The sequence below is a fragment of the Puma concolor genome, chromosome B4 (assembly GCF_028749965.1).
Source record: "Puma concolor isolate L17-30 chromosome B4, mPumCon1.1.hap2, whole genome shotgun sequence".
Lineage (NCBI taxonomy): Eukaryota > Metazoa > Chordata > Mammalia > Carnivora > Felidae > Puma > Puma concolor.
Genome location: NC_141673.1, coordinates 66,729,245 through 66,754,745, shown reverse-complemented (window position 1 = coordinate 66,754,745; position 25,501 = coordinate 66,729,245). Strand labels below are relative to the sequence as shown.

The following is a 25,501-nucleotide window of genomic DNA, read 5'->3' as shown; positions in this document are numbered from 1 at the left end:
AAGGTCACACAGCTGGTGCATAAGCACCAAATGGAATAAACAGCCCTGTTGTTCACAACTGTAGAATCACAGTTAAGGGAGAAGCAATCATGGTTGAAAAGTGACAAATACCCATATGATGTTTGATCCTCCTGTAACACTCCCACCAAGTTTCCAGGCCTTGGTATAGAGTCTTTCAAAGATAAAGGAAATCTACCTCCTCACCCCACCAATTCTAATGGTTATTGAAAATCAGACATTTCAAAGAATAATCCATCCTAGCCAGTTTCTCAAGGGATTGAGGGAAGGAGAGCAAGGAGGCTCTCACTCCTGCAATGGTCCAGAAGTGCTTTGGGTCACCTGCCCCCAAGAGGAGGAAGGTGGATGACTTTGGCTTTCACTTAGTTCAGGGAGAGGCGCGTGACATTTAGTCTCAAAAATTCTACGAGATACTGTAGACTGGCCAGGGACTAGAACAGGGAAGGGATGTGTGTGGAGGAAATGGGATTAATCCCAGCTCAAATGTTGGGTGGAATCCCAGCTGCTGCAGCTGCTGAGGGCTTAACCAGCTGTTCCCTGGGCAGCTGCAATGTTCATCCCAGACCTGTCTCTCAGGATGGCAGCTCTGTCTCAGCTTAGGGCCATCAGCTCCAAGCTAAGCCAAACTCTGCTGAAAGAATGGCTAGAAAGTAAAAGAGAATAGCAGAAAAGGAGCCCCCAGTTCCAAGGACTTCTGTTTGGACACCATGTGGTTTGGAGTCAGATAACTGTGTTCTTAGGTTATGCGGTCCCAAGAAGACAAGTTGAGAGACAGTTTGGGTTTAGGTTTCAGAGAGAAGCAAAGCCAGGGATGGAGGTATCCCCTTCAGATCTGTCCCTATCCTATCCTGCCCTGCTCCAGCATCCCTCCACTGTCCCCCACCATCTGCTCCCATAACACATTCTGTACGGGGATGGCGGCATTTGCCACTTGCAATCAGAACTAACAACACTTGGGCTCCTGGGTGGCTCAGTCGGTTAAGTGTCCGCTCAGGTCATGATCTTGCGGATCATGGGTTCGAGCCCCGCGTCGGGCTCTGTGCTGACAGATCTGTGCTGACAGCGCGGAGCCTGCAGCCTGCTTCAGATTCTGTGTCTCCCTCTCTCTCTGCCCCTTCCCCACTTGCACTCTGTCTCTCTCTCAAAAATGAATAAACGTTTTTAAAAAATTTTTTAAAAACCTAGCAACACTCACATGCACAGAGGAGGACCAACATACTTAAGGATAAAGATGACCTAAAAAGCCCATCCGATTTCCAATTTCTTGTTTAAAATTGAAGTTTGACACCCCGCCCCCCATCTGCTTCAAATCCTACAACTGCTTTTCATCTTTAGGACAAAATTGAAAAATCTTTAAATAGTTCACATTTCCCTTCTACTAAACTGAACTTACTGATGCTCCTTGGGTTCAGTTTACTCTTGCTCCCCAACTCCAGACCTTTGTATATGCCGTTCCCCCTGCTCGAACAACTCTTACCCATCCTCAGGTCTCAGCTTGAAAGTCACTCATCTATCTCACTGCACTCACCAACAACGTTCTGACCACCGTGTCTGTCTTGCCAGGTGAACTGTAAGAGCCATGCCTGACTCACTGTCCTCCCCTCCCCCCCATGGCACAGCACAGTATTTGGCACAAAGCGGGCACTCAGTAAAACCTGACAAGATATTCCCCCTCTGATGTTCATTTGTATACATCAATCAATCCACATATAGAGACAATCACAGGGAGAAGAGAGTCTGCATGTGCTAACTGGCCACACAATTCCCACAGGGAAATACCCTGACCAGCCATAGCCTTCTTCCCACAGACAGCTGCTTCAGTCTCCCAGACAGAGAAGAAAGCTTCCTCCAATATGGTGGACACCACGAAAGCAGTCAGAGCTCTAGGTCACAAATGTTCGCTTTTCAAGCAGAGTACATTGTTTTCACTAAGACCCCATCTTAGCACTGGCCTCTTCTTACTTCCAACATTTCTGAAGGATTGTATTTAGTCTGTCGGGGCTGCCATAACAAAATACCGTAAACTGGGTGGCTTAGACATCAAACATTTATTTTCTCACTGTTTTGGAGGCTGGAAAAGTCCAAGATCAAGGTTCTGGCCAATTTGGTCTCTGGTGAGAACTCTCTTCCTGGCCTGCAGGTGGCTGCCTTTTCACTATGTCTTTACAGGGCCTTTCCCTGGTGCAGGCAGAGAGAGAGATAGTAACTTTCCGGTGTCTCTTCATATAAGGACACTAATCCCATCAGATCTGGACCCTACTCCTATGACTTCATTTGACCTCAGTTACTTCCTTAGAGGCCCCATCTCCAAAAACAGTCACATAGGCATTAGAGTTTGAGCATATGAATTTGGAGGGGGATGTGTACATTCAGTCTATAACAAAGCTCAATCTCCCTTCTCCTCTAATTAAATATATACTTTAAAATTTATATATATATATATATATATATATATATATATATATATATGAATCATGGAAAAATCCTGCTTCTGGTGAAGTGGTGAGTAGAGAAGTAGACAGAGAATAGAAAGCAGCAAAGGCGGTGAGAAATGGAGATCATGGAAAACATGGACTGAGTGCCTATATATATATATATATATATATATATATATATATATATATATTTAAATAAATCAATAAATCAATAAATATCCTTTACTGGTTTACTGGCTAGGTAACTTTAGTTAAGGAAGCCAGCCAGCCACTCAGTGGATTAAGCATCCAACTTCCGCTCAGGTCATGATCTCTCTGGGTTCATGAGTTCAAGCCCAGCGTGCCCTCAGTGTTGGAGCCCACTTGGGATCCTCTGTCTTCCTCTCTTCTACTTCCCCTCCGTTCACACGTGCATGCACACACACACACACACACACGCATACACACGCATGGGCACGTGCTCTCTCTCTCTCTCTCTCTCTCTCTCAAAAATAAACATTAAAAAAAATTGTTTAAGGAAGCCAGCCATCCAGGCAGGAGAAAGAAGAGCCAATGAAAATGAGAGCAAAATAGAACTGTCAAAATGCTAGGACTTCCTAGTCACTCAGTGAAGGGAATGAGAGTCAAAAACTTCTTAAGGGCCTATAGGAGGTGGCCCCATCCATCAAGGCAACCTTATTTCTTGTTATTCCTGCTCCCGTTCTACTACTTACCAGCTGTGGTAACTTGAGCAAGTGACTTAAACCTCTCTTTGCCTCGGTGTTCTCATCTGTAATATAACCCCACAGGGTTATCTTAAGGATGGAATGAGAATGCATGTAGAGGGCTAGAACAGGGCCTGATGCATGGTAAGTTCTCAAGAAACATTTGCTACCTGTAGTTCCACTCCCCAACTGGAACTACGTGTAGCCAGCTTGCACATCTTCCTTCCAGATTCCAAGTCGCTGCTCATGTTGTTACTTCTGCCTGGAATGCCCTTTCTGGTCTCTACCACCTATACGCTTTAACGTTCTATCCGGGCCTCGCTGTCTTCACAAGGTCTTCCCTGTACTTTGATGACATTTTCCACCCATTCAATTCATCCTGATTAAGTAACAATGTTGATTTGGTAGTTAACCAACTTATACCTTTAAGTGTACTCCTCCATGGAGGAAGCTGTTTCTTAATATTTTGTGTGTTTTTCATGCGTAATACAGCACTACACTGTAGATGTTAAGTAACTCCTGCTTGAAGAAAGGGGGGGTGTGAAATGTCTGGATTTGAGGGCTTATAAAGGTCACCTGAACCTTGAAACAGTGGTTCTCAACTCTGATTTCCCAGTACGCAGAGAGGTCTTGCCAAGGTTACAAAATGCTCTGTAACTTCTCAAAACAAGATTACTTTTAATTATACTTTAGTTTTTTTTAATTTCTTAAAAATGTTTATTTATTTTTGAGAGAGACAGAGACAGACAGAGTGTGAGCAGGGGAGGGGCAGAGAAAGAGAGGGAGACACAGACTCCAAAGCAGGCTCCAGGCTCTGAGCTGTCAGCACAGAGCCCGATGTGAGGCTCCAACTCACAGACTGAGAGATCATGACCTGAGCCAAAGCTGGGCGCTTAACCGACCGAGCCAATTATACTTTAGTTTTAAAGCAAACCCAAATCTTTTACACAGCACCTTCTGAAAGAATGGTATGAAATGAAACCATTATAGGGGCAACACGGCCCCCAAAATATTTGGGAATCATGGATAAATCCTGCTTCTGGTGGAGTGGTGAGTAGAGAAGTAGACAGAGAATAGAAAGCAGCAAAGGCAGTGAGAAATGGAGCAGATCATGGAAAACATGGACTGAGTGCCTATTCCACATTGGCACATACACTCATCTTGTCAACAATCCTCTCGGGGTGGTATCATTATCTGCAGGTCTGCCTGACTTCAAGGCGATGCTCTGGGGAAAGATCCACAGCTTGGATTATGTTCCTGAGATCAGGAAAAGGGAGGGGAAGGTGGCAACGGGTACCTGGTATGGATTGAAGGAAATACTGAGTGGAAGGACATTAAAAGTAAACGTATTCTGCTTTCAAATGTTGCCTTTATCAAGCACTACCTGGAACCCTAAGTATGCTTTGACCTCCAGACATTGAACTCAAGTGTCACAAGGTGAGGGAGATGAGCTGGCTACTTGGATCTTCACAGAATCTGGCTACAACTATACCTTCAGCAACTGGGAGCCACAGAGCTAAACCAGGCACAAGGGATGCAAAAATGCCAGGCTTGGAAGAGTTTTCAAAAGGTGAGGCGTGTGGTCTCCTCACCAGCCCTTGACACCTGTGGCTCAACCCTGGCAACTTACCAAGCCCTGCACACCATCTTTCACCTCCTGAGATAAGGCTCCTCTGCGCAGGTCAGTCCACCCATCCCTGCAGTATATAATTCTCTTTCCTGTGGTCTGGAAGAGAACTGATCCTGAAAGCCACCAGGGGGCGGTGTAAAGCAGGGACCCTATGGACTGTGAGTGCACAGCTGAGACAGGCAAGGGCTGGCTCCTCAGTGGTACCACCAACCCCCTCCATCCCCCAGACCCCAGACATTACCCTTCCACTGAGGCCCAGCTTCCTCAGAGCATCCATTCTTAACTCAGGGGCACCCGAATTCCTGCCTGTCTGCTGCATTGGAACCTGAAGTTTCCAGGAACACCCAGGCCAGGGAAGAAAGCCGAGAGAGAGAGAAAACAGGGGAAGGAAGAGGAGATGGTGAAGGAAGCCAGTAGAAACAACTAGGACAGGTGATCAAGAAGGGGACCTGGCGGGGGGGGGGGGGTGCCTGGCTGGTTCCGTCGGAAGAGCATGAGACTCTCGATCTCAGGGTCACAAGTTCCAGCCCAACTTTGGGTGTAGAGATTACTACTACTAATAATAATAAATAAGCTTAAAAAAGAAGGGGACTCAGGTTGTAATACCTATATGCTCTTGCTTGGAGAGCCTCCCCTTGTACCCCCAAACACACACACCAGGGCTTGAAGCTGTTCTCTGCCCACAGCCCTTCAGGAGAGGTAAGTTCCAGCCCTCTGTGCCCGTTCTTTCTCTTGACCAAGAGTGTGTGGGAACTATCAGTTATAAATTAGCCAGGGATTCCCAAGGGTCATCAGTTGGTCCAGTGACATCCCAGAATAAAACACGGGACCCATCCAGACCCTGACACTAGGGTAGAATGGGAATGAGGTTGATTCACGGCCTTTGGGAAGGGACCAGGATTGCAGGCTAACAATCAGGGACCAGAATTCTCTGGGCATCAGTAACTCAATGGCCAGAGACCTTGCTGGAACCCCTATGAATGAGAAAGGACGTTCCTGGACCCTCTTGCTCCTTCAACAACCCTGTCCCCTCCAACATTCTGTATGGAACCGTCGGGGCAGAAGGATGGTGAGAGAAGGCACCAACAGCCTAGAAAAGGGTATGACTCATCTGGTCTCCTGGTCTCCGGAGCTGATCAATTGGGCCCCACCTCTGAGGGGAGGAAGCAGGTGGAAAGACCTGCTGGGGTGGGGTAGGAGGAGTCAGAAGGAAGGTATTGCCTCGGAGTTAGTTCCCTTTCTCCACTCTGGAGGTGAATTACTCTCTGGATAGAGATATTTTCCAATAAGCTCCTGCAAGCCTTCCCTTTATTAGCCCACCTGTAGGAAAATGTCAGACGTCAGATTGGCTGGCTGTGTCAGACAGTGTTAACGCCGTGCCCTGGCCCCTCACCTTGCCAGGCGGGGCAAGCAGATCATTATATTACAATTTATAAATAGAAAATAAAATAAAATAATCGGGTGGGACCGAGGCACTCGGGAAGAGGTGAAATAGTCCTCGTCAGGGAGTACCCACCATCAACCCCGTCTACCTAGGACCAGGGATCTCCTCTCAGCTGGAGGTTGCCCCTAAACCAAGCAGTCCAGTCTCGCCTCCATTTTTTCCCCTATCCCTTCCTCCCCCCGCAGTCAGCCTCCTCTGCTGCCCACATCCCCAGATCTCAGCCCGAACGCCCCGGTTTCAGCAGGCGCCCCTGGGTTTCTGGGTCCGCCGCGCTCAGCCCAGCAGCTCCTCCGCCAAGCGATAGAGGAACCGAGAGTACCAGTGCATGCCAGTCGGCTGAACGGCCCCGCCGGGAAGCAGCGCCCCCAGCGCGTGTAGCAGGCGCAAAGGAGCGAAAGCGCGGTGCGCCCACTGATGACTCTCCAGAACCGCGTAGCACGAGGCCAGGACGTCGTTGACCAGCAGCGTCCCGTGTGCTGTGAGCGGCGCGAACACGCCAACTGCTTCCTCGCGCGCCACGCGGGCTATGCGCGCCGGCCGAAGCGCGTCCCCGCCGGGCGCCAGCACCGAGTCCCCCGCCCGCAGCCGGCGCGCGAACACCGGCGCAAAGTCGCCCGGTGCGGGCGCTGGCCCCCGAGCGGCGAACACCAGGTGCCAGGGCGTGAGTAACAGCTTGCGCGGGGGCCGCTCGGTCTCCACAGCCACGAAAGAGGCCCGGCGCTGCAAGTCCCGGTCCAGAAAGAGCAGCACGGGCGTGGGCACCACCCGGCCTGCCGCGTCTGCAGCCAGCACCCAGTCTCCGCGGTGCAGTTCCCGCAGGCCCTTCCGCTCTCCGCTTCGCAGGCGCACGGTGGCATTTCCCGGAAAGCAGCCGCCTGCCCTGACCGCCAGTGAGTTATCTGCAGGGAACATGCACAGAGATGACTGAATCAAGACCAGCGGTTCCAGGATGTACAGATTCTCAAAGATATGGGTCGAGCCCAGCCGCAGACCTCAACCAGTCCTGGGACAGAATGTAATTTCCCATGGATCTGGCCCCAACCTGGGTAGAAATGGAAGGATGGTTTACAACCCTAACGCCCACTTGGTCTCCCCTACGGTCGCACCGGAGAGGTGCAGCCTCAGTTTCCCGGCAGGAGCCCCCTTTGGGTGGACCTCACCACCCACCCCCTACTGTACCGGCTTTGACCGACACGTGGACGTGGTTGCGGGACTCGTAGTAGACCCAGTCGAAGCCGGCTTCCACTGCCAGCCGCGCCAGCAACCCATACTTATTGCGGTCGCGGTCGGACGTGGTGATGTCCAAGGCACGACCTTCGTAGTGGAGTGAGTCCTGAGCATGGTGGCCATCTTCGTCCCAGCCCTCGGTCACCCGTAGGCGCACTCCGGGCCACATGTTCATCACGGCAATGGCCAGCGCGTTCACCCGCTCCTTACAGCGCTGGCGGGGAATAAAGGAGTCAGTCTCCTCACTACCACTCTCACCTTAGGGGCAAAAGGGACCTGGACGGGAGGGTCGATTCTTTGTTTTCCTGGCCTGACTCCACTCCCTCCCAGGTTTTGAGTGTCCCGGAGAAGTGAGAAGCCGAATAGGTGCAGTCGTCAATAAGCACTCCTTTTCCAGAGCGTTATGGGAGAACTGTGGGGTGCCCTCGGAGACTGATAGGGGGTGCCTATACCTAGCTCTTTCCCCACTTTCGACGCCCGCCCCTCACTCGTTATGGGACCTCGGCTCAACCTGGAAGAGGGCAAGAGTTGAGAGGGCGGGTGGAAGCTCGGTCAGGGAGGGGTTGAGCAGCCTGGCTCCCGGAGAGGAGCCCCTGTTTGAGGCTGGCCCCCGCCCCAAGCCCCGGCTGCCCTCCCTCCGCCTGATTCATCTTTTGTTTCGTTGCCTTCCCTGGCACCGGGCATCGCTTCCTTCCTTCCTTCCTCCTCCTCCTTTCGGCCCCTAGCATTAACCCCTTCGTGGTGCGAGTGCCCCCCACAGAGGTGCCCAAGCGGAGCCGTGGGGGATCAAGGCTGCTGGAAAAAGGGTTTGGGTGGCGGGGGCTGCGCGAAGTACAATGGCCATTCTCCGGGATGACTTAACCGAGCGAGAATCCCGGGCCGAGGCCGGGGACGCGCCGGGAGAAGCGGACTCAGCAGCTCCATCCACAAAGGCGCTTTTCAGCCGCCCCAGCTCAGGGAGAGGAAAGGGCAGAAAGCCGCGCCCCCCATCCCTGCTCCCGCCCGCCGGGCCCCCTCCCCCAGCGCGACCAGCCCTCCCAATTCCAACTCAGGCTCTGCCAGCCCGGAGAGCCCGGTCTTTCCATCTCTGTTCCAGATGCATCCCAGAAAGGCGTGGGAGTAGCACCTGAGATTAGCAGGAGCTGCCCTTGCGCGGAACTGGGGGGCCCCCTGCAGGGTGGGAGTGGAGAGGAGGGAAAGCATCAGTGGCTGGAAGCCTGCACCCGGGGGAGTGAGACCACGGTTATCTGGGCGGCTCTAGTCTGGGAGCCGGAGACCTTGGCACGCACCATAGCACGGACGCGGCGGGAGGAGGCTCGGAGAGGACAGCTTCCTTTTCTTCTCCTCGCTCCGACCTCTCACCTCGGACTTGGTTTTCTCCTAAGTGCCAGAGGGGCACTTTCCCCCTTCCCTTCTTCCCGAGTTTTCTACACCTCCTCAGGGTTGGAGAGCAGGGGAGGGGAAGACAGGAAAAGTGGTAACTCCTTCCAACTTTTTGTCGTTCTGTCCCCTAAGGAGGCCCTGAGGCCTTGACCTGCGGGGGCAGCAGCCCAGTGCAGAGCCAACTCAATGGAGGCCTTTTGCAGCCAGGGTGTGGGAGATAAGCAGGACTGAGGGGTTCCCAGGCCCGTTAGAGCCCCTCCTGGGCCTGTCCCTTTTTCTGGCCCCTCTGCTGCAGGTGGCAGCCAGAGAAACAGGTCACAATATTCCATGACCAAGGAGGGAAGGAGTGTCCCCTTCCCAGTCTCTGAGTAGAAGTAGAAGGAATTCTTTCTCCCCTGGACAGGTTTTCCTAACAAAGTAACCTGGAAAACTATGGCAATTAATCGGAGGAAATCCGTACCCCTCCCTCTCCCCCCACCTCCCCACTCCATACACAATTAGGTGGTGTAATGGAAAGTGTATAGGACTTAGAATCAGGAGTCCTGAATTCTAGTCCCAGCCATGCCACTAATTAGTTTTTAAGACTTTGATTAAATCGCTTTTCCTCTTGGGGCCCAGTTCTCAGCTGCAAAATTGAGGCGGGGAGGTGGAAAAATGTGACTTCCAAGTTTCCTTCCAGTTCTGACATTTAAGATCACTGGCCAGAGGTGGTCCTTCACCCCTAAGGTATTGCTCACCTCATCCTAGGTCAGTTAGATTCCAGTCTGCAGCAGATGTTTGCTGCATGGTAGTTGAATTTAATCTTCAATTTCAAGGAAAACCCCTGAGCTAAACTGAGCTTGAGGGAATGCCTGGAACACTTTGATTCTCAGGTGGGCCCGTCTCTTCTTCCCATTGAGGACTACTTTTCACCCAAGACAGTCGTTTAGACTCTAGAATAGCCTTGCCTTGGTTCTAGGGTGCCTCTCCCATGCTGAAGACAATTCCTACTCAGCCCTTTCTCAGGTAGATGACCTGGTGACCTAACCCTTCGCCACCCCTTTCTCCTTCAATCTCTTCAATCTCTTCAAAGCCCACAGATCTTTTCCACAATCAGGTCAGGAGCCAGGCTAAGGGTAGAGCTTTCTGTCTGCTGCGTAGCCAGCTCCTGGCCCCCAGCTCACCCCAGCCCTTCCTGCCTGGCTCGGTAGCTGACCCCCGGTCCACGCCTCAGCCATTTCCCGTCTCGCCTGCCGCCATCCTCCTTTCTCCGCCCTCTCTGTCTCTCCCAGCTTCACTCTCACTAGTCCCTCCTCCCCTCCCCATTCGAGCCTCTCCCTATTGGGATCCCTCCAGATTACTTAGTCCAGTGAGCAAAGGTGGGTTTTTTTTTTTTCCTTGGGCGGGGGGGTGGAATGGTGAGGAGAGATTTTGAGTGTAAGGTCCCTATAGATGAAACCCAGCTCACCCTTCCGGGGCTGCCGCAGGAACTGGCAGTGCCCTGGGCGCAGGTGGGGAGAGGTCCTCCTTACCTCGGTCATCAGGCGGTCTGCACCACTGTTCTCCTCATCCTTGAAGATGATGTCCGGGTTGTAGTTGGGCACCAGGTCCCGGAAGCGCTCGGAGCCCCTTGCCACTCTCCCCTCTGCCGGCCCACTGGCGCCTAGGGTCCGCTCGGGCATGCTGGGCACAAATTGCTTGTAGAGCAATGGCACGAGCTGCTTGCGCACGTAGCGGCGCCGGCCAACAGGTCCCCGGCCCGGCCCGCAGCTCTGGGCAGGCAGCGCCAGAAGCGCCAAGCAGCACAGGGGCACCAGCCTGGCCGGCAGCGCCATGGATGCAGAGGACTCAGGCCACAGGGAACGTTCTTGTCCTCACTAGCTCGCCCGTCAGTTGGGCATTTCCCTAGGCACCAGAGAGCCCAGCAGGCAGAGCTGCCCCCAGAGTGCCCTAGAGCTCTTGTGGCTCTGCGCACCTGGCTGCCGCTGGCTCTGCCCACATGCCCCCGGGGGGTCTGGAACCTGCTACTGATGGGCCATCATAGCAGGGAAGGGGGGTCGTGGGTGAGTGCCAGCCCAGCCTGGCTCTGCTGCCCGGCTCCTGCGCTGCCAGAACTCCCCGGCCCCGCCTTAAGTGGCCCCTGGCCCCGCCCCCCGCCCTTCTCCCAGGACCGTCCCTCCCCCTCCCACCGGGGCGGGGGCTCTAGTCGGTCACCGCTGGTCCATTGAAGTGTGTCCCATCCTGGAAACTGGGCAGGCACCTGTCTAAGAATTCCTAGCAGCTTTTCAGTCCGTAGCTGCCTGAATAAGCATCCTTCTACTCCCAAACCTAAGCTTGGCACCAAACCACCCTCCTCTGATACTTGAATTGGATCTTTACTGTCCCAAAGCCTATCCTGGCAGGCCATTGTCCTCTGCTATCATCCAGGAAGTATGGGTTCTAGTTTCTACCCAAGGCCAGCCAAGCCCTTTGGGCATACAACCAGAGCCTTTCTTCTCACTGGTCCTCCCCAAACGTCCCCCACTTTTCATCTCTTCTCAGCAGTAACTAGGACTGGAAGGGGTGGGTACCAGCGGACCATTTTCTCTGGTAACTCTGCAGCTTTTTTCTGAGAGCTTCCCCCAGAATCAGGGACAGAGTTTTGTAGTTATTATCTAGCTCTGGACTTCAAACTTCCACCCTGTCAAACACCCAAAGGCTGCTTCTCTTCTAATGCATAACTTTGTCAGGTGGAAGCTGCTGGAAGGTAAAGTGAGTACAGTTACAGTCTCTAACAGGCTAATGGATGCTTCCCTTCACCTTCCATCTAGGCATCTCTCTATAGCTTTCTCCCTCTCTGGACCCCCTCGGGCTCTGCTTCCAGCCATCTAGGTTCATCTCAGAGGCTTTGAGCCTGCAACACTTCACCCACCAATCTATTATTGTTTAGAAATCACTGTCTCTAAGAAGCCTTCCCTGATGTCCTGACACTGCCCACCTGTTTCCCTGAGAACCAGTGATTAACTGTCAACCTTTGTGGTATGTATTAGAATTAGGTCACCCTTACTAGACAAAGCAGTTCTTAAGTACAAAACTGTTTACCATGAATCCCCGTGGCTAAGTACCTGGCCTAGAGTAGGGCGCTCAGCAAATTTTCATGGAATCTACACTTTTCGTGTGTGTTCTATACTCCCCCCTCCCTCAGCTCCAAGATGAGCACTCAGTGCAACTCTGTACATTAGAAAAAAGTGTTCCTCAAGACACCTGACTGCCACTTGCAAGAAAATGGCTGTAGTCACATAAAGACTATGAGGTGAATGGTGCCCCTGGAAGTTGTACAATGCACAATCTGTATCATCCTGAGCAGAAACTTTGTCCCTACCCCGCAACATACCAGGGGCCTTGCATCGTATTCTAGGCACTGATAACCTCCGGAAAGATGGAGTTACATTATTTCCTGAGAACTACAAACCCTGGTTAGTCAGCCACTTCTTTTACTTTACATCCAAGTCAAGTCAGGGAGGACAGGGCTGAAGACATGTGCATATAGGGGGAAATTATTCTATTTCTACACTCATGCTCACTTACCTCCCAATAACCAAGGCCCAGAAACAAACCACGAAAACAAGGAAGAGTCAAGGGACCAGTCAGCTTTAAGCAAGGCTAAGGGAGGAGGAGCTTCCCACTGCTTAATTGTATGGCCTAACACTAGACCCAAGTCCCTAAAAGATACTAAGAATGCAGAAGGAGGGGGAAGAGAAAGGATGGTGGGCAGGATATCTGTTTTTCTCAGTTGGTAGATTCAGAACTGGTGGGAATAAGGCTGTTCAACAGACACAGAGACAGAGACAGAGACAGGCCATTTGAAAAACCAAAGCAAACCCTGGAATCAACTTTATTGCTGATGGTTGTGGTCTCTTCTTCCCTATGCCCTCCTCTCTCTGATGGTCCAAAGCCCCTCCAGGATAGCACAGTGCTTAGGCTCTGCTGGGCCAGAGGCAAAGGAGACAATCTGCCTCCCAAGTCTGCCCCCAACTCAGTCCCTCCCCTGAACCCACCCTACCCTATTGCACATCAAATCATGTAAACATGGCTACGGGCATGGCCCTGAACAGCAGTGAGGCAGATTGATGTGTAAACAGATTTGGGACCAGGAGCCAGACCCAGTCACCCAGCCCCATCCCATGCTGAGGCCCACAGTTAAATCTGGAAAAGCAGGGGGGCCTGGTCCCAAACTCTGGCTCAGATTATGCAACAGTGCAGACAGCTCAGCTCCCCTCTACCACCCACCCTCTCAGATTCCAGGTCCTGAGGTCCACCCACTCCTGGGCGTCCCTCCAGGCCTGGGCAGCAGATGGCAGTGTCCAGTTTTCTCCCTCCCACCCCCAGCTGGACGTCACTGGTGCTGGGTCTTCCTAGATGCCCGGGGGAAACCGGAGACAGGCAAAGGCAATCTGTCCAGCCCTGGAGAAGAGGGAGGGTGGGTGGTCAAAAGCGGGACATAGGTCCAGTCTTGGGGGTAAGGAAACCAAGCCACAGAATGGGTGTCTGAGGCACGTTACAAACAAAGCAGAGAGCATGCCATCTCTCCTGCATAAGTGATCATGGTTCCAGAGGGCCCCACCTCACAACCACCCCACTAGCCTGCCCCCACACTCCCTCTCACCAAAGGCCCGGATCAGCTCTGCCCGCACAGCTGCGGTAAAGGTCTTCACCAGACAGAGAGTGGTGAGGCCCGCGAAGGCTGCATTGTAGAGGAACACGATGTAGAAATTGCCCAGCCAGTTGAAGCGTCCAAAGTCACCCAGCAGGTCAAAGCGAGTGAGCCCTGAAGTACAAAGGCCAGGATGGGAGTGGGCTCCCCAGCTCCTCCCTGGCTCAGAGCCCAGCTTTCTGCTGCCTCCTGGTGGCCACATCTCAACACTGCAATTCATAGGTTGGACTCCCCTATGCGTTAATGACTCCCACTCTCAACTTGTCTCAGAGGGAGTTCATGGATGTTGAAGAAAATGTCAGCAGCTAGGCTTGCTCCAACCTCCCTTCCAGAGTTTGGCATCTTCTCCTCCAATGGGGCCCCCCTCTGGCTCCACGTGTCCCTAGGAGCTCCCTGGGCCTGCTACTTGTTCCTGGGCCAGGAACCTAAAAGCTGGTCACTCAGTGCTTTTTGGGGGGACAGAGCAGTGTGGAGGCTCAGAGCTGTTTTGGTTCATATCCAAACTCCACCCCTAGCTAATTGTGTGATCAGGATCAAATTCTTTAAATTTCTGTGCCTCGGTGTCCTTAACTATCAAGTATAGAAAATAACGGGATTGTGAGAATTAAATGGGACAACACGCATAAGGCACTATATATATGCCAGGCACTATTCAAACACTTACTGAGCCATAACCATCATAATAGTGTCATCATAAGTCCAAATATTGGGGCCCTCTCCTACCTAAAAACATATTCTTACCTGTATCCAACCCACGTAAGGAATTAACTAGTGGGCCACAAGTCTAGTGTCCTACTAAATCCCCATGGCATTAGTAGTACAAATGGTGTAATGGAGACAACACGAACTGAAGAACCAAACAGAACTGATGTAAATACTAAATCATTTAGGAGACATGGATGATGGTATGATGGATGGGGGGATGACCTATGCAACTCCCATACTACCCTGGGGGGAACTATTATACTTTTGAACACTTTTTACCAGGTAATTCTAGATCATAGCTCTAAAGATGGGAGAAGGATTGAGTGTATTATCTGATGCCCCAGTGTGTGGGGAAAAGCACTGGACTGGGGTTTAAGAAACAAGGGTTCTTGGGGCCCCTGGGTGGCTCAGTCGATTAAGCATCTGACTTCAGCTCAGGTCATGATCTTGCAGTTCGTGTGTTTGAGCCCCACGTCGGGTTCTGTGCTGACAGCTCAGAGCCTAGAGCCTGGAGCCTCCTTCTCTCTGCCCCTCCCTGCTCATGCTCCGTCTCACTGTGTCTCTCAGAAATAAACATTAATAATAATAATAATAATAATAATAATAATAATAATAAAGAGACAAGGGTTCTAGCCTGACTTGGCCTTGCTTCAAACTAGTTGTCTAACTCGCTAAGTCAATTAGCTTCTCTGTTTCTTGTCTTTATAAAATGAGAATGTTTATTAGTGGACCCAGCCCAAAGGAAGATTTGGGGAAAAGTGGTGCTTCTCCACCAAAAAATGGAAGTAAAAGGGAGAGACTATGGGATGTAGCTAATGGGAGAAGTATGAGCTTTGAAGCAACACTACTCTGAAGCTCAACAGAGGCGTTTTACAGGGCCTCAATTTCTCCATCTGTATAATGGGGGTAATACATCCTTGAAGGTTTGTTGTGGGAATTAGAGACAGCATGTATAGAAAGTATAAGCTTAGCATGAGTAGGTACTCAGAAAAAGCCAATTAATTCCTTTACCTCCTTTTGCTACTTACCCAGGGTTCGAGAAAAGACAGGAAGTGCTGAGCTTAGGACCAGGAGACAGACACAGTTCCCAATTATCTGGGTGGGAGTAAGGAAAAGGGGAGGTGAGGGTAGCAGAGCTGCTAGCACCTAGCACCCATGCATGCCCCCGGGGAGGCTTCCACTATACCCCGCCCCCAGCTACCTGCGTCATGGCTGTGTCGTGCCATCTGGGCCGCAGGCCCCGGAAGAGTGGAGAGCTGTAGAATCCCACAACTGAGGATATCATCAGGTAACTGCCACTGGGTTAAGGAAGAACTGGCCAGTTCCCAAGGATTAGCGTCATCTCAAAGGAAATGGACCTCTCCCCTAAACCCTCCTTTCAAGTAAATCTTCTTTCTGAACCCCAGGTTGGTGAAGACTTGCCCCCTTCCCCAACATTCCCACCACACCTTCCCACCACAGTCCCAGGAGACAAGTCCAGTGAACAGAGGCAATGGTGGGCTTCCAGAAGGATACAAAATAAGTACAACCTGAATGACGGCACCAAAGGAGCCCAGCTTGGAGAAGGAGACCTGGCCCAGGGAGGCATCCTGAGAGAAGGAGTGGTGTCACTATAGAGTATTCCCTACCAGGAGCACCACCCAGCACCCAGCCTTCACTCTGGCCTCAGCTTCTGTCTCTCACCCCTAGCCTTTCTTAGGCTCTCCCCAAAAGATATGGTGGGAGGGTGGCCCAGTACCTGCATGCCTCGGGGCATGGCAGCCTCATCGATGAGCAGCTCCAGGATGTGGATGGCCACAATGAGCACAGAGAGGCCCTGTGTGAAGCAAGGTCATGGACTTCCATTCCTGCCTCAGCCCACAGCTGTATTCAGAGCTGAATGTTAAGAGCAGATACTCTGGCCCAACATTTTCAGTTTCCCATTAGCTGTGTAGGACTGTTCAAGGCTGTTGCTAGCAACAGAGCACCTTTGAGGGTATTATAAGACACACGCTTTCTGGTCAAAGGGAAAAATGTACCTCTTCCTCCAGACTGATAAGACTTATTTCCAAGTCCAGAACATGGTAAGTGAGGGGATGGACTAGATTTCAACCCCTATTTTCATCCCAGAAAAAAACCCGTGTGACTACTACTCAGTGGCCATGTATGACCTTAGGCAAACCCCTTCGCTTCTGTTTCTTTATCTACAAAATGGGGATTGATGTGCTCGGTACAGGGCAGGGCACAAAGTAGCAATCAGTGAGAGGCAATCACTATTATTGAAGATAACCAGGTCCCTGAATCTCCTCCCCCTTCCCTGAGAAGACCTAAAGTACTCAAGAGCCGACTATTCCTCACCTCCACCAGGAATGGAATACCTACCGTCAGTACCAGTAAGCACAGCATGGCCAGGGGGTAGCCCAGGTTCCGCTGCCAGGCTGAAGCCTTCCGCCGCTTCTCTGTACAGGGATGGAAAGCTGTTAGCAAGGGCCTAGAATGAAGGGCTACCTTCCTTGGGGACACATAGGTATCAATCCCTACCAACCTACGTACCCAGCAGGACCCTCTGCGTCTGCAGAGCCAGGACCTGTCTGTGCAGCAGCTCCATATCCAAATGCAGCCAGCAGGAGGTGGGATCTGAAGGCAGAGAAGATGGTGCTGCCCCCCAGTCCTGAGGGCCCTGTCCAAGCCATGCCCACCATCCCATCTGGGGAGAACCATGACTCACTGCAAATCCTGCGGGTTAAAGCTGCCTCCTCAAAGGCTGAACAGTACAGCTGCTCCTCCAGGTCTTCCAGCAGCTGAGGGGAGGGGAAAGGGGAAACCGTCAGAGGTTCCCTGGTCCCAAAGGCCCAGGAGACCCCCGCTCATCCCAGGATCCATAGTCTCATTCCTTCCCCTAACCCTCATTCATCACCCTGCGGCCAGTGGCTTTATCTAGTCCCTCCCAACTGCCTATGTTCTGCCTTGCATGTCTGGTGACCAGCTCCAGATGATGGAAGTGAAAGGCACAAGAGGCAGCAAAGGCTGGGACCTTCTGCAAGGTGTGCACCACACAACTGTAGACCTGCCTCACTGTTTGGCCCCAGCTTTTCAGGAATCAAAGGGCAAAGAGTACTACATACCCGAGGCTTGACCAGTAGCTTCCCAGTGACTGAGAACATGCGGGCGAGACCTAGTGGAGTACACACTGTGGGGACAGGAGCCAGTTACCTGCCAGACCTTTCTCTCAACCACTTTCCCTACCCACCCTTCCATTCCCTCTCTTTCCATCCTGGTTACTCTGATCCATGGACTTTACCCATGCTCTCCAAGACCCCGAACACTCACCCAGGAGCAGCAGGACCCCAAGAAAGGAGATGCAGGAGTAGAGGTAGGGGAGGTAGTACTCCCAGAAGTCTAAGGGTCAAAAAGAAGTAAGTCAGCTCGTCTCTCCTCCAGCTTCCTGAGGGCTAGCTAGCAAGCTTCAGAGACTAGCAAGGACACCACATACAAGCCTATAGGGGTTAGGCAAGTAATACGAATGAGGAAAGCTGGCCTAGTGCCAGCAGAACAGGAAGCAGCGGGGTCCTAAGTCATAGGACCAAACTGGAGGTCTTAAGCCATATCTAAAGAACACAACTGCTATTAGGCCCACCCAGTCCCTGGGGTCTAGTGTGGCTGGATCCTCAACCTTGTCAGAAAAAGCCACAAATCTAGATATTTAATGTGAAATCTCCCAACTTTTACATTTCAGCAACTGACACCTTTATATTTTTAATCATTGCATGGGTCCAATGGATCATTCCTGCAAATTGGACTTGGCCTGAAGTCCATCTGTTTGAAACTTCAGTCTAAGAAACATGGTCCCAACCTTCTCCACCTTAGAGGGATACAGTTGTTCCAGGCAAAGGAACATCAGCCAACTGCAGAGTCACGCAGCCTGGAGGGTGGGGAGGAAGCTGGCTCTCTCACCATAGAGTGACTCCCTGCTGGCCTTGTTGTTGTCCACAATGGCCGAGGCCACCCACACCATGCCCAGCACCAGGAGGGTGAGGAGCATCAACATCACCACCGTCTCATAGACCCGGCCCAGGACACCCTATAGGAGGAGACAACAGATGAGGGTCAGGTTCAACATCAGGGGAAGGTAGGAGACACTGGGGATGGCAGCCTGGCTGGGGAAACCAGAGAGGACTGGGTTCAGGAGACAGGGAACATCTAGGGACATTCATTATACAGGATAGGCTTCATCTGGAACCCCCTCCTCAGGTACCTTCTCTATCCTGCCTTGCCCTGGGAGGCTGACCCCTGAGGGCTGCATCACGTAAGCTCTTTGCCCTCTGGGAAGAACAGGCAGGAGAGTGGAAAATAGGAAGAGAGGGATCAGGGTATTTCTTCAGTTTCCTCCTACCTTTGGCTTTATGGTTTTGGCAGTGGCTGTGAAGCACCTTCCAGCTTCAAGTATCAGTGGGTTCCAGAAACTATTTCCCTTTGCTCCCATAGGCCTAGAGGTGGTAATGACTTCCTGCTGCCAGTAGCACTTCAAACTCCTTGTTGGTCCCCTTAACTCTGACTAAACCTCTGCCAATAGTCTTTGTTAAAATCTCTTCAGTTGAGGGGCGCCTGGGTGGCGCAGTCGGTTAAGCGTCTGATTTCAGCCAGGTCACGATCTCGCGGTCCGTGAGTTCGAGCCCCGCGTCGGGCTCTGGGCTGACGGCTCAGAGCCTGGAGCCTGTTTCCGATTCTGTGTCTCCCTCTCTCTCTGCCCCTCCCCCGTTCATGCTCTGTCTCTCTCTGTCCCAAAAATAAATAAACGTTGAAAAAAAGAAATTAAAAAAAAAAAATCTCTTCAGTTGAACCATCTGAGTGCAATTCTGTTTCCTGCCTGGGTATAACCCCACTCACCTTTCTGGAGCCAGCAAAGCCCTCAGACTCAGTGAAGAAGTATGCAAAGGGCATGAGGAAGATGAGGGACAGGTTTGAGAAGAGAAAAACGAGGTTCCAGAGGCCTAGAGCAAAAAAGGAAAAGCAGAGGTGGTCAGTGGGGGAATGGGAATGACCCATTGGGGACTGATCATGTGGCAGAGGAGGGGGCAAGGGTGGGGTGATATACGACTAATTGGCCTAGGCTGTCTGTGTCTGTCTGAACATACCTGTTACCTATCCCCACCCCAAGTTGCAACCAGTAGCAACGTACCATGGATGAGGGAGCCGTTGAGCCACTGGATATAGTAGTTGCGAGGCAGTGAGAGCAGCACCTCATTGCTGATAATGGAGAAGGGCAGGAGCAGGACAGCACCCAGGGCGACCGCCAGGGTAAAGGTGCAGAGCTCGAGCCTGGGCAGAGAATGGGTGGTGCCCTTGCTTAGCTCGGGCACTTACTCCCTTTGGCCCAGGAAGCCCTATTTGTCCCCATGGGCACCTGTGAACTACATGTAGCAGTGACAGACTGAGGGAAGGAGCCATCCAGCTAGGGCACTACCACTGCCCCCCTGAACACCCCCTCCAAGGAAGCCCTGGCACAAAGAATGGGAACACCTTAGGCATTCATGTCATCTGCCACGACACTTGCCCAGACTGTCTCCAGGAATGTGGTCCTCCTACACATGCCTGCTGGGTATGGCAGGTATGCCAAGCTAAGGGGCTTGTCTTCTCTTCTCTTCTCTGCTCAGAGATGTGGATTTCTGAGCTTGCCTTCTCCAGCCCAAATAAGAGCACGGTCACCCCATATGGCTATGCCCTGCATGAAGGCACTACGCAAAGGAAAATAAGGAGGAGCTGAAACCCAGCTTGATAGCCAAGGCCTGTGTCCAGGACTGCCTCAGCTGAAAAGAAGAGACACTTTTTTATCTAGTTGGTCCACCAAGAGGGGAAGGTTGCCTTCCTCTAAACTGTTGACCTGGAGGGGTCATCTCTCTATTTTCCCTATATGTGCTGGTGAATAATATTAACAGCCTGGAGCAAGGGTTATCCTCTCAGAACCAAGCATGCCCTGCCCTTGACGGTTCCACCTTCCACATCCCCTGCTCTATTTCCATTGGTTTACATCCCTGCAGTACTGCCTCCCTGATGGTCACTGGGAGGTGAAGCCAAGCTGGAACCACTTCCGGTGACTCAGGCCCCAGATCACAGTCCCTGGCCAAGAGGCTCCCAGAAACTCCTGGCCTAACCAGGAAGACAGGAACAACAGCTTTTCCAAGCGTCTCCAGGGTGGGGTGAAGCCGGAAGAAGCCAGAAATGGAGTGGCAGCAGAAGCCCTCTCTTCATTGTACAACACCTCACTCTCCCCCTGGCTCCAGGAGTCTCACTAGATCCCAGCTTCTAAAGGTTCCTGGTGCCAGGTGCTGAGGCAGCAACACTTACGCAATCTTGTTGACTGTGGCATCTTCATCATCCACTACGAGAGAGGGGGGGGAGGGCAAGGGGAAGAGGTAGGACATCAGTGGGCAGCTCTGGGAACCATCTGTGCTGCAATGGGCCCTGCCACCCCCTCCCTACCCGGAGGCAGAGCTGGACAGGAGGCTCTGGGAGAGTCCACACTATGAACCCACAACCTATTCTCTGGCCAAGGTGGCAGCTTTAAGATCTGTGGTCCCAGGCAGAGAGAGTACAGGCCAGAAATTCTCTCACTTCCCTCCCTCCCCACAATCTCTCATTGCAGGTTCCTCTTTGCAAGCTGAACACGTAAGAAACAACTGGTCTGTAAGGCTGGTTACATCAGTGGCTGGATTAAGCAAAGGGAAAACAGGGGAGGGGGAGGGGAGAGTCACAGAGAAAGCCCTCAGGAGCATTACACTGAGGAGTAACTGTCTTCTAGGGTGAGGGCTCATGAAGCCTTCTGGAGGGAAGGAAAGGCTAGGGCCGGGACAGGATGATCCGGACAGGCAGGTGGAGGGAACTGGGGCAAGTGTGTCACCCGAATCGCACAATGCCTACGGGAAGGAAAGCTCCAATCTGAGCACACTTAGGCTCTCTATAAAGAGAAAGTCCACCTTCACCAGGTCCTGGGGTCCCAGTGGTCAGCAGGTCTCTGTTACTGGGTGTGGATGCACTAGTAGAGAGAACAGCTTGTACCCATGGTAACACTCGCCATAATATCCATTTTAGGTTCACAGAGGGCTTTCATATTAACCATCTCATTTGGTCCACACAATGTCAATGAGCTGGTTAGAGACTATTAGGCCTGTTTTGTAGGGGATGGAACTGAATGTCAGAAAAGTTACATGACTTGCCCAGTGGCTTTATCAGTTGCAGACCCTTCTGTCTAGACTTTCCACTATACCACCTTGCCCCTGCCTGTGGAAGGGAAGCAAAACAGGCAAAGGCTCCGAAACAGTTGACTCTCCTTTCCCAGCAGGCACCATAGGCCCATTCCCCTGAGGCTGGCCCCATGGCAACAGGATCCCTGGCAGAGGACAGGCAGGAGGGAGGAAAGTCACGTACCTGTGGTGAACTCAGCAGGCTTCTTGAAGTGGGTCAGGGCGATGTGGCAGAGGATGTAGAGTGTCGCAAACAGAAGTGTTGAGATCTGTGGCAGAGTGTGAGCTGGGATGAGAAACTCTAATCCCCAGCATATTCCACAGCCCCTGCGGCCTGTTAATTCTATGGAGTCACTTTCCCAAAACAAGGCACCATGCTTCCCGGGGTTCCATTTTTCTCCCCAGTACTTTCTTCTGGTCAGGGCCCCAGGGGCCTCTAAGAAGCACCAGAAAGGGGACGGGGGGACAGTACTACGTCCAGCCCTATGAAGGTTTGTCTGGGAGAAAATAGCTTCAGCTGAACCCTGGTTGGTAAATGGGCAGAGAAAACTCCTAGAGATCCACGTACACACATGCCTGAAATGGGCCACAGAACCAGAGGGAATTTACTCCTAGTACATTACTGGAAAGAATAGCAGGTTTCAGGGAAGAAGGGGATGCCTGCATTGTTCTGATCCTTCACTCTTCCTCCCTCTTCCCCTTCCCCTGCTGCCACTTTGATCCAAATTCCGGGAGAGAATAAGTAGGAATCATGTTCCTAGACTACTTCAGAATTTCTACTCTGTGTTTATTCAGGGGCCCTGAAAGATCAGATCTGCTCTGGGCTAAACTAGAGCCTCATTTAATCCCCTGTCCCTCAGAATAGACCTTAGTTGAGGCCCAACATCTAAAATCTACATTTCTAGAACCACATCGCCCCCCCCTTTGTTTTTTTGATTTTGATTTTTTACTTATTTTTTCTTTTATAATCATTTTATTTTTTTCCTATGTATGTATTTATTTATTTATAATATAATTTATTGTCAAATTGGCTAAGATACAGTGTGTAAAGTGTGCTCTTGGTTTTTGGGGTAGATTCCTGTGGTTCATTGATTACATACAACACCCAGGGCTCACATCAGCCCCTTTAAAGGCTGTTAATTCCTGGTCCCTACTTCAAGTGACTTCCAGCTCCGGAGCCAGGCCTCTCAGTGCCCTTGGGCAACTGGCCCTCCAATCACCAGTTATGGCAGGACTTGGCCAGGTAACTCTGCACATACATGCGTCCCTACCGTACCCCAAGTAATCTGCTGCTGTCCGGGGAAGGAGCCACTGGTCAGCTTGGCTCTGCAATCAGTGCTAGAGTCTTGAGAAGAGATGTTATTGCATTTTTAAAAATTAATTTAAGTAATCTCTACACCCAATGTGGGGCTTGAACTCATAACTCCGAGATTAAGAGTTACACACTCTTCTGGGGCATCTGGATGGCTCAGCCAATTAAGCCTCTGAATCTTGCTTTTGGCTCAGGTCATGAGCTCATGGCCTTGTGGGTTCAAGCCCCACATGGGGCTATGCGCTGGCAGTGAGAAGCCTGCTTGGGATTCTCTCTCTCTCTCTCTCTCTCCCCCTCTCTCTCTGCCCCTCCCCCACTTGCACTGTCTCTGTCTCTCGCAAAATAAATAAATAAACTTAAAAACAAAAAGAGCTACACATTCTTCCCACTGAGCCAACCAGGCACCATGAGATGTTAATTGTATTTAAAGTAAGCAAAGAAAGGGGCGCCTGGGTGGCGCAGTCGGTTAAGCGTCCGACTTCAGCCAGGTCACGATCTCGCGGTCCGTGAGTTCGAGCCCCGCGTCAGGCTCTGGGCTGATGGCTCAGAGCCTGGAGCCTGTTTCCGATTCTGTGTCTTCCTCTCTCTCTGCCCCTCCCCCGTTCATGCTCTGTCTCTCTCTGTCCCAAAAATAAATAAACGTTGAAAAAAAAAATTTTAAAGTAAGCAAAGAAAGCAGGATCAGTCTTGTGGGTCCTCCAGTTCCCAAGAGGAGCTGACCCTACAGGGAATCTGCATACAGTGATCTATACAAGGAAGGAAGAAGTCAAAGAGACCCAAGAACAATGGATCTAGAACAAAATTTTAGCTTTTAATATTAGGGAAGCTGAGTAGAATGAGTTACTCCGATTGTACTGAAGATTTCTACTGCCTAGTGCTCTCTCTGCCCTTGGGCTTGCGTAACAGCCAGGAAGGTGGGAGGGCTCAAAAGGTCAGGCTGGAGTTCCACGCAGTTCCAGCAGAAGCTAGGTCATTCTCTAGAGCAGTGCATGGGAGCCAGGTGGGGGAGGCACGAGAAGCCTTCAGGCTGCCCTTGGCCAGCACTGATGTCCTCAGCTAACAGTACTAAAGAGTGGGGGAGATATTTAGCAGGCTGCTTCTCTGTCCAAGGTCTCATCCCTCCCCATTCTCTAGGAATGTGGGCCTCTATCCCTACACTGTTTCAAGGCCTGGCGTGTCTCCACAATATGCCCAACCTCACCACGTGGGACTATCCACTAAGGATCACCCAAGGAAAGCTGATCTGGAGTTCCACACGTGGACTGATACATTCCCTATTTTTCAGTCCTCACAGATAAGAGCAGACCTAGTTATGTCATGGCTCACTTTACCTCTCCTCCAGTCTGAGGCTGCCCAGGGCAGATTGTGAAAAATAAAGGATGACCCCATCAGTGGGTCTCCCTTCTCATTAAGGCTTCTGTTCTTCCAGACCTTCCCTTTTTGCTTTCTATTTAGTATCTGGGGGTGAGGGCTACTCTCGGGAAGTCTGAGGAAGGAGATAGAGGCGGGATGAGAATTGAAAGCAGGCCTGAGGAAGATGCAGCTCCCTAAGTGCCACCGGTCTCCCCTGGGGCCCAGGAGTGAGGCGTCCATCACAGTGTGGCAGGTTCAGCTGTTGCTCTAGGTGGCAGTGAGGGAGTAGGGAACGCAGCCTGCAGCTCTCTGGAGCACTGGGGAGGGAGAGGGACATTCACAGGGGAAATCCCGGCGTGGCCGGGGAGCTAGGAACCTACGCTTGTGGGGGTTTCTAACAAACACCAATGAGAAGGAAAAGAAGGGGAAAACTTAATTGTTCTCCATCTCTACACAGAATCCCTCCCAGCAAGAGTCCTTTCTTCCGAAGTGGGAGACCCATCAAAGTCCCCCGTTCCTCTGACATGCCACCCCTACACCTCCCAAGTTTTTCTTGGAATCTAGTTCAGCGTTTGGACGTCCCCCTTTTCGTGAAACATCAGTGGAGTTTGCGGGTAGTGCAAACAAGCCCTCCCTCAATTAAAGCCATCCCTCTCAGACTATCCGACTACGAAGATAAAACTCACTAGCCTCGCAGGCCCACGCCCTGAACCCCAGCAGGGGTGGGGGGAGGCAGGAGGGCGGGCGGGGGGAGGGGCGTGTAGAGGGGAGGAACGGAAACCGACCCGCGGCTTTGTTTACCGCGCAGCTACCCTACTGATCCGATCTGGGGGTTCACCAGCCGGAGCACCAGTCCTTCCTTCTGTCAGGCCGGGGCCCTTGGTCGCTCGTCCCTGGACCTGGCTCTGAGCCTAGGTGGTCGCACTCCAACCCGAACTTCTCCCTCTCCCGCGACACCCGTGCTTCTCCCCCTCTTGGTCCTACCCTTCCTGCCCGGGTCCCGTACTCACAATGCACTCGCGAACCCTCTCGTGGAACAGCTGCTCTCGCACGGATAGCACTTCGTAGTCAGCTGCTTCCATACTCTGCTCAGCATGACTGGGGCGGGGGTGTCTCCGGGCCCGGGGAGGACGAGCGGGGATGAAGCCGCCGCCGCCACGCACCCGGACCCAGCCAAGGAGCCTTTCCTCGCAGCCTGCGACGGAAACTCGGGATAATCTGGAGCTCAGATTCAGTCGTCCGGACGCCTTAAAGGGGCAGGCACCAGGCGCCTGGTTTTAAAGGGCCCTGGCCCCCTCTCCTCCCTCCCCTTTAAGGTCCGGCCTCAGTTAACTTTAACGCAAACACCCGCCAACAAGCCTGCTACGAGGAAGCGCAGGTGCTGGTTCTATCTTACTG

General features: G+C 52.0%; 2 protein-coding genes across 2 annotated transcripts; both read right to left on the bottom strand.

Moving 5' to 3' along the window:
- Nucleotides 1–6,078: 6,078 nt before the first annotated feature.
- On the bottom strand, nt 6,079–10,952 carry DHH (desert hedgehog signaling molecule). The gene is made up of 3 exons (XM_086713495.1): nt 10,353–10,952; nt 7,411–7,672; nt 6,079–7,130 (listed from the first exon to the last, which is right to left on the bottom strand). Exons 1-3 carry the CDS (start codon nt 10,653–10,655, stop codon nt 6,505–6,507), a joined length of 1,191 nt encoding a protein of 396 aa, XP_086569621.1. The 5' UTR covers nt 10,656–10,952; the 3' UTR covers nt 6,079–6,504.
- A 1,709-nt stretch (nt 10,953–12,661) lies between these two features.
- Nucleotides 12,662–25,475, bottom strand: LMBR1L (limb development membrane protein 1 like). Its single transcript, XM_025930639.2, has 17 exons — nt 25,114–25,475; nt 21,623–21,707; nt 20,543–20,576; nt 19,377–19,516; nt 19,085–19,188; nt 18,152–18,278; nt 17,528–17,596; nt 17,323–17,387; nt 16,926–16,998; nt 16,751–16,834; nt 16,580–16,656; nt 15,957–16,034; nt 15,734–15,807; nt 15,420–15,510; nt 15,247–15,313; nt 13,466–13,627; nt 12,662–13,263 (listed from the first exon to the last, which is right to left on the bottom strand). The coding sequence occupies exons 1-17, from the start codon at nt 25,183–25,185 to the stop codon at nt 13,196–13,198; spliced, it is 1,470 nt and encodes a 489-aa protein (XP_025786424.1). The 5' UTR covers nt 25,186–25,475; the 3' UTR covers nt 12,662–13,195.
- Between the last annotated feature and the right edge of the window lie 26 nt (nt 25,476–25,501).